We start from the raw sequence: 8,381 nt of genomic DNA, 5'->3' as shown, positions 1-8,381 counted from the left end.
ACCTTACAGTAGATCCGGTGAAAGATCTCTGTACTACTGTCCACACACACCTGCAGCGAATCTAGTGAAGGATTACTACAACACTGTCTGCACTCTGATTCTGCACCAACTACCTTCACTATCTGCAACTCGCATTTCACGCTCTGTTACTTATTTCACTATCACCATCTCTATATTTCACTCATATCACACACTTCTATATATATACCAGAAAGCTCACACACCAAGATAATATGTCAGCTTAGCTCAACACGTTATCCAATAAAACCTTGAACATAAACATGATAACCTAGTTGGCCTCCATAAGATCTCTGCACGCTTCCCTTTACATAATTCACTTATTGATGCATATACTATAATTACTGAAATGGGATAGGGGTCAACCAGACCCATAAATACTTCAACCCATAAACATAATACTCCAAACATAACAACTCCAAACTCCAAAATACAAATTTCGTGCATACCATGGATACCAAACCACGAGACATGAAAATATTCATCTGTCATGAACAAAATAGATGATATTGGAACACACAACTGATGTCGGGACCGAACTCATAATTTCAGAGATAAAGATCTTTCGGGAATGACTCCAACACATCTTACTACATCACATCCCATAACAATACCATAACTTGCATCATCTACTCATAACAAAAACCGCACACACCAACTGCATATACACTTGCATATACTAACTGCATATACCAATTGCATATATCATCCAGACCAAACCGGACGACAGGTTTGACATCAATAACAACAATATGCACACAAGTCTAACAACTTGCGCTATCTCCGACCAATCAAAGTGCACCAAATGAGATGCACTTTACACTGTCATCACCACTTATCAAGTTATCACACACTTGTGGAAGGAATCAAGGCCCATCTTTCTGAAAGTGAACTACCATGCTAAGCCTTTGTTGTGCTTGGAAACTACCAAGCCCACCTCCATGTGGCACCATATCGCAGTGGTGCACATCCTAATAGACTTGACAACTTTGACAATGTGTTATTGCTCTCCAATGAAAATGAAGTTGACTTAGCAAACAATCCTACCTTGCTTGGTAAACTGAACATGGATCCACTGGTACACATGCTCGACTCCATATAACTGTTAAATCTTGCTTTAATGAAATGGGCTTGGACTAAGGAAATATTAAAGGAACTGGAGAAGCTGATGACTAAGACTTATGGGCTTGTTTGGAAAATGACTTAATACATGAAGTCACGACTTAAGGGGAATTGACTGGTTATAGAAAGTACACAAAAATATAACCTAGGCCAAAAAGAGTTTAGGGTTTAAGAAGCAAGGATTACTAGAGAGCTTGGAAAATTTGCAGAGCTCTACCAATCTACATCATAGTTGTTCTCATAAAAAAAGTAGTAATGGAAAGCAGAGCTAATCAAAACTCTACCAATGCCATGACCACCCCATGCAATTTCATTATCCTTGTTGGCTTCTAGAAATTTAAGTAACTTATCTTGGAGGATAGAGCAAGCTTGGAAGATATATAATATATTGAGATATAGACATAACTTCATAAAAAATTATGCTCTCTAATATCCCCCTCATAGATCACAGTGTGATTTGAAACATTGATGCTAAAAATTTCATACAATCAAATTGAGAAGCAACAAGTACATGTCTCGTAGATTATGAGAATCTAATAACATCAATTAAAATAGATGGAATGAGTTTTCCATAGTCTACAAGTCATTGCGAAAATTATTCTCAATTAAACTATGTACATTTTTCAATCGATTTTTCCTCTTCTTAATAATAGATGATTCAATATGATCTAAAATGAAACCTTAATTAAGAAAATACACACAATTTAATCAATTTTTTTTCAAAATAAACCAAAAGCAAACAACTAAGTATGATTGTTGTTTCAATTATTTAGTTATGTTGCCCTTTTGAAATGAATTAATTTTCTTTTTGGTTCAAATGACGGAAAGTGGGATCTTGGCACCACCTCGATGAACGTTGCAGCCATGACGTAATTTGGAAGAGGAATATTTTGTGGCGACGGGATTGTTGCACTTGCGCGGAACATGCCCCTACAGTTTCCGCCATTTAACTACGGTTGCCACATTTAACGGCGCTACTTGATGACAACTACACGTAAGAAGGTCCGACATTTTCCGTCACTTGACGTTTTCCTGACGAGCTCGTGAACACCCACACCAGAATTTAGATTTTGCTTTATTTATATCGAAAATGTCCAAAAGGAATTTAGAGAATTTTATCTTCTATTGAAAATGCCAAACGGAATTTAGATTTTTGTGCACATGACCACTAGTTTTTGCTGCCGCGTCATACGACGCTAAACGGGGTTTCATATCTTCATTCCGAAATTCGATTTTGGTTTGGCCTCCTTTCCGCAGTTGCCAATTTGCCATTGTCAGGAAATTGTGTTTAGAAAATATATGCTCATAGTCATATCTGCATTTCTGACAATTGTCAGATTTCACTCAGTTAAAACTATGCGGTCGTATGGGAGTTTTGACTTTGGGGCAAGGCTTTGAAACTCACAGTTAATGACACCATGTGAGGGTGCTATCTAAGTCTTCAGGGAATCCAACACAACTTGCAACTAGCTGATAAAAAAGACCCTCTTTTTCCAGCAATCCCAAATTATCATTTTGGCCAAATTTACATAAATTAGTCTCATTTTCAATCATCACTAGCTATGACTTGTATTCCCTGCTAGATTCCTTTGCAATTTCCCCCTTAAATTTATAATATAATACTTGGTTAACTTCCTTTCCCTGCATGTCTGTCTCCTTGTCTTTATTTAGTCCATGGTGCTGCTATAGTCCTTGTGCTGCTACAGTCCTAGGCTCATATTTCCCTATCCTGTTTCAATCCCTGTCTGTCTGCTTGAGGTGTGTACAAGGTCACTGCTTGGTATAACAATCTTCCTACTTTCTACCATGAAATCAATTTATTAAAGAGGAAATGATTGATTGGCCCAACTTTAAATAAGTATTTCTTCTTGGATCTAAGGTTAGCTCTACTTGAAGACCCTGCCCACCACATTTTGGCCCACAAAGTACAGGCTGATAACTTTTTTTGGTGGATAAAGTTTGTTCATTCTACTCCCATGTTTTCCTGCCCACATGGTTTGATTCCCTCCACCTTGCTCTGCATTTGTGGGGTTTGAGAAGAAAAGATTGCAGCAACCAGCAGCATCTATCCAATCACCTTGTTCAACCCCTATTCCCTAGCCTGTCATTCAAAGCGAAACTAAGCAAAATACGACTTTTCAGGACTTCTACTCACAACCCACCTGAAAAATCTCTATAGAAGCTTGTTGGGATGTTTTGTCCTGGTCTGTTCCTTTTGTGTTTGGGGCACTCACTTGAGTAAGTCGGCATAAACTAAGATAAATCACTGTGAATACACTTGCTTTCTGCTTTTGATCACGACAATCTTACAAAGAGAAGCAAACCGTTTCTTATTTACACATTTCTGAATACAGCTGCCTCAGTATCCAATAGGTTTGTGACCCTTGTCTTTTCTGCAAATATTCGAGCCATTGGCCCATTACACTGTATCTTTAGGGGGCCATCTTATTGGATTCTCTTAAGCTGTAATGGGGATTGTGCCATATGACTGTAATGTAGTGTAATGAAAAATACTCACTGGTAAGACACTATTCTGTGACGCTATCTTGCAAATGGGCATGCTTGCTGTTGTTTCCTAGCACATGCATACTATTTGGTTGTATCGAAATGTTGCTGGGTCAAGACAAGGAAAGCCCATTTGGAAAAAAATTTCTTAGGTCACAAGATCTTTGAGGGAAAGGATATTAACATTGAAGAGTTGTATTCTCAAGAAGGGTTTGGGTAGAATCAATCTGGTCTTTTGTTGAGGAAGAAGCAGAGACGTGTTTAAATACCATTTGGAAACCAAGACCTTGTCAAACAATGGTTTCAAACAAGGATGGGAGGTTAAATACGGAAGTAAGCAAATGAAGATGGCTGGTTTGTTCTATCTTCAGCAATCAAAGCTCGGCGCTTTCTTTCTTATGCCCAATGAGTGCAAGCACTTGAGAGACTTTATGATTGAACATCCTATTCTTTGAAGGACCAGGCAACATTTCCTACTGGACATTTCTTATTTTTAGTTTAAAATAAAGATGGAGAAAAAACATAGCTTTTTCTCAGAGGTAGTTAGAGGCCTGTCCCCAGGCAAATCTAGATCAAGTAGTCCGAACAGCAGAAGTGTATCTCCTCTGAGACTACTCAGGCGGAACAAGCAGCAATCACAGCCTCAGAATGACCAACTGATGGCAAGGTCCGGAAGCCTGAGACCTATTGGAGAGACCCTAGCCCCTCTTATGGAAGGACCTAATACTGAAGGCTTTGAGGGTGAGGGCAAAAAAGAAGGATGGAGTGGTTTGCATAATTGGATGAGAGGACAACTTTCTAGAGCACCTTCCGTGTCTGGCTACAAGCGGTCTGATCTTCAGCTTCTTCTAGGTGTTTTGGGTGCTCCTCTTGCTCCCGTGCGTGTTAGCAGTGATCCTCTTCCTCATCTCAGCATCAAGAACATTCCCATTGTAAGAAAGCTTTCTTTATCTCCATTTCAGCTGTCTTCATTTGTTTGTTTGTTTTCTGTCAACACCGAGTTGTGGTCTCTGGAAATGGTCCACATCATCCTATTTGCATCTTCAATATGTTTTTTCTATTCATCAATGGGGGAAAACACAGATTTGTTAGTGCTCCAAGGGGAAAATATGATTACGAGATAATGCAACTGAGTGTTTCAGGTCTGCCGTTGAGAGGAAACAGAGAATCGGATGTATACAGTTAGGATTTTGGGAACTAGGCTAATAATTAATATACATTTTGAATGAATTCGTGGAGTGAAGTTCTGATATCCAAAGGATTGTTATTAATATATCTGAAGATTATGTTGGCTTCGGATTTATGTTAAATATAGGCTTAGCGATGGGTTTCAATTTCAGGCTCCAAACTTATCTTTTATTCAAATGAAATTTTAGTTCTTCTGATATGCATGGAGATGGGTTTATGATTTTCACTGAAAGAAGTAATTACATTTTTGCAGGAGTCCTCCTCTGCTCAGTATATTCTCCAGCAATACATAGCAGCCTCAGGAGGGGCGAAATTTCAAAGTTCTATCCGAAATGCCTATGCTATGGGAAAAGTGAAGATGTTGGCATGTGAATATGAAACAGCCACAAAATTGATGAAGAATAAAAATGCTTCCAAAGCTGCTGAGACTGGTGGATTTGTACTATGGCAGATGATGCCTGATATGTGGTATGTAGAGCTAGCGGTTGGAGGCAGCAAAGTTCATGCAGGAAGCAATGGAAAGATAGTTTGGAGACACACACCATGGCTTGGTGCCCATGCGGCAAAAGGGCCTGTCAGGCCTTTGCGTAGAGCTCTTCAGGTCTAAAGTTTGGGCTCACCTCTCTTTTGTTATACATATCTGTCATTATTTGATGGTGGGGGGATTGTATGCATTACTGTAGAATCATACGAAATTTTGCTTTAGCATATTTTGAAGAGATAATGCAATTACTGGTCTAAGGGCTGAATTAGCATATTTCTCTCATATTTTGCTAGATTCAGTTGTTTCTACAGTGTCAGTGTGCTGTTATGGAATTTTAGTGGTTCAGGGTGTGATAGAATTCATTCTTATTTATGATTTTGGTGCTAAATTCACTCCTCATTGATTGTGGTTTGGGCACAGCGGTTTTTGATAGATTGCAAATATTCTATTTTGCCTATTTTAAAGTTAAATTTGTCAAAAAAATCATTAACCTTCTATGATCTTTATAATCAGTATTGTTTGCTGTTCTTCATTTGTCCAAAATTAAGATTTGTTAGATTCATTGATTGCTTTGAACATCGAAGTGCTAAAATTTGGTATATTGTTCAGGGCTTGGATCCAAGAACCACTGCAAGCATGTTTGCCGATGCAAGATGTATTGGGGAAAAGCAAATCAATGGAGAAGACTGTTTTATTCTGAAACTTTGTGCAGATCCTTCAACTTTGAAGGCCAGAAGTGATGGCCCTGCGGAGATCATAAGACATGTTCTCTTTGGCTATTTTAGCCAGAGAACTGGACTTCTTGTCCTTATGGAGGATTCTCATCTCACACGAATTCAATCGACTGGAAGTGATGCTGTATATTGGGAAACCACCATAAATTCATTTCTTGAAGATTACAGATCTGTGGATGGAATGATGATTGCCCATTCAGGCCGGTCTATTGTTACACTCTTTAGATTTGGAGAAACTGCAATGAGCCACACCAAAACTCGCATGGAGGAAGCGTGGACTATAGAAGAAGTAGAATTCAATGTGCCTGGATTGTCTATGGATTGCTTTATTCCTCCTGCGGACATTATGTGTGGTTCTGTCAGTGAAGCCAGTGAGTTGCCTCAAGAAGAAAGAGGCAAATCCATGGCTGGAAGCAACCGCAATAAGGTAGCTGCATTGGAGAAACCTCAAGAAAAAGCTGATAACATCATTTGGAGAGTAGAAGTCTGATTGTCCCTTTTCATGTGTAATGAACCCTTCCATTTACACGAGCAATTAATTGAGACAACATTACTAATGTTTCCCAAAATACAAGTTATCTTTCAAGCCAATCTAACCTGCTTCAGAATGCCTAAGAAGTCACATACAGAGTATAAACCTTCACAGGCTGTGTCTCAGGGCTGGTAAATGTTTATACTCTGAATGCAGAAGCTCTGCTTACATCTTGATCTTTGTTTGGCCATGACACGTTGAAGCAGTGTACCATATCTGAGACATATAACTCTTCTTGCTTACAGAACTAACCTTATACGGGAGGAAGTTTGGGACTGACAAATATGCATGCATCAGCAAATAATAGCTCCGCATGCAGCTTTGATTTCTATATGTTTGCTAAGCAGGCTTGGCATTTCTCAAAGTTGTGAAAGCTTTTTTTTTTTTCAGGTCATTAGTAGTTTGTGGAGTATGATTTCTCCCCCGCTGGGCGTAAATGGTTGTCATGTTATCAATAAATGAGGTCCCAGTGGTCTGGAGGAACTAAATGTGGGTGGAATTTTTTATGCCCTATTTGTATGTCTTGATTTGTATGGGATCTTTAACAAAGTAGTGGCTGGCTATAATTGTTCTGACTTAAAAAGGTCACAAAAAGACTCAAAATACTGTGTAAAAATTATTCAGACATATTTTCCAAATAGTATAATTTTCTTTGGAGATGGGCTGTCGACTGCATAAAGATGTTTTTCCTTGAAATGGTTGTTTGTCAACATTTTGAACAATAGCATTGAATCCACTTCAACATGTTTCAGTATTTGCGTCTTTCTAATATCACTTTCGCAAGAGCCCAAGAACAAATGATTTGTTCTCGAAAGCAGAGTTAAGGGCATTCTCACTATGGTTTGTCATTTTAAGGCTGTAAATAACACCAGAGATAATGAAATCACATTGCATTGTAAATAAGAGATTTGACAATTACATGCAATATGTGGTGGTGCAAATATAATTTGTTAACATTATTGAGCTTTTGAAACAAGCCCAAGGAAATTTTGCGTAAGGTTATGTTATATGCTTTCCCCTGATCTTTTGGGATTGGATGGAGATTTGGGAAACTATCTTCTAGCTTGAGATGTTTTAAAAACTTGCAATGATAGATTTGGCTTAAATATGATTTGTGATGGGAGATACTATAATTATTTTGTTCTTTTGGTTTGGGACCCGCGACCCTGACTTTGTCTTAGTGGATGTCATTACTTAGCTTTTTCCTTTTGACTGGCAGACTCACATCTGATGTGAAATTTGTTTTTGTCAGGCATTAAAGTCTCCCCGCTCTCTCTCTCGACATAAAATAGTCTGATAGGGATTTGGGAGAGACATTAAAGTCTCTCTTTTGCATTGCCTGCGAACTTCCTTGGCAAATCATATGACGGGAAAATCATACCGGTTCTTCCTTTTCCTCCCCGCCTACTTTCTTTGACAAACCGCACCCAATTGAATTATTCTATTTTAGAAAGCGACGTATTAATTTATCTATTTGATTTGATTACATTTTATGCCTGATATTGCCAATTGTTAGGGACAACATATGGATCAGTCCCAAAGAGATATAAATTTCCTGAAGAAATGAGAGTACACCGGTTGCTGGTTGATATGCACAGGAGAGTAGATGCATTTTCATTGGATAGCTGACCTTATTTTCCTTTACAATCAATATTTGAATATTAGAGACATTTAAGATCTGTTTGTTCTAGAGTGGTTTTTTATCTCAAACAAAAATGAACTGTTATCGGGTGGAATAGTTTATATCATAGCAGCTAAAAGCTTTCGTGGGAATAAATTGGCAAAGCAAAAGATAAAG

At 38.3% G+C, this 8,381-nt stretch overlaps 1 protein-coding gene across 1 annotated transcript; it reads left to right on the top strand.

Moving 5' to 3' along the window:
- Nucleotides 1-2,302: 2,302 nt before the first annotated feature.
- Nucleotides 2,303-7,240, top strand: LOC131032644 (uncharacterized). Its single transcript, XM_057964011.2, has 3 exons — nt 2,303-4,577; nt 5,087-5,434; nt 5,927-7,240. Exons 1-3 carry the CDS (start codon nt 4,155-4,157, stop codon nt 6,539-6,541), a joined length of 1,386 nt encoding a protein of 461 aa, XP_057819994.1. The 5' UTR covers nt 2,303-4,154; the 3' UTR covers nt 6,542-7,240.
- The last annotated feature ends 1,141 nt before the right edge of the window (nt 7,241-8,381 follow it).

This window comes from Cryptomeria japonica, chromosome 3 (assembly GCF_030272615.1).
Source record: "Cryptomeria japonica chromosome 3, Sugi_1.0, whole genome shotgun sequence".
NCBI classification, from domain to species: Eukaryota; Viridiplantae; Streptophyta; class Pinopsida; order Cupressales; family Cupressaceae; genus Cryptomeria; species Cryptomeria japonica.
The sequence above is the reverse complement of the archived record's forward strand: the minus strand, read 5'-3'. Positions and strand labels throughout refer to the sequence as shown.

What these genes read in the sequence shown, in the direction of transcription:
- LOC131032644 (XM_057964011.2), top strand. Translation starts at nt 4,155, where the DNA reads ATGGAGAAAAAACATAGCTTTTTCTCAGAGGTAGTTAGAGGCCTGTCC. An exon ending in GCATCAAGAACATTCCCATT is followed by an intron (nt 4,578 to 5,086) that starts GTAAGAAAGCTT and finishes ACATTTTTGCAG; the next exon opens with GAGTCCTCCTCTGCTCAGTA. An exon ending in CTTTGCGTAGAGCTCTTCAG is followed by an intron (nt 5,435 to 5,926) that starts GTCTAAAGTTTG and finishes TATATTGTTCAG; the next exon opens with GGCTTGGATCCAAGAACCAC.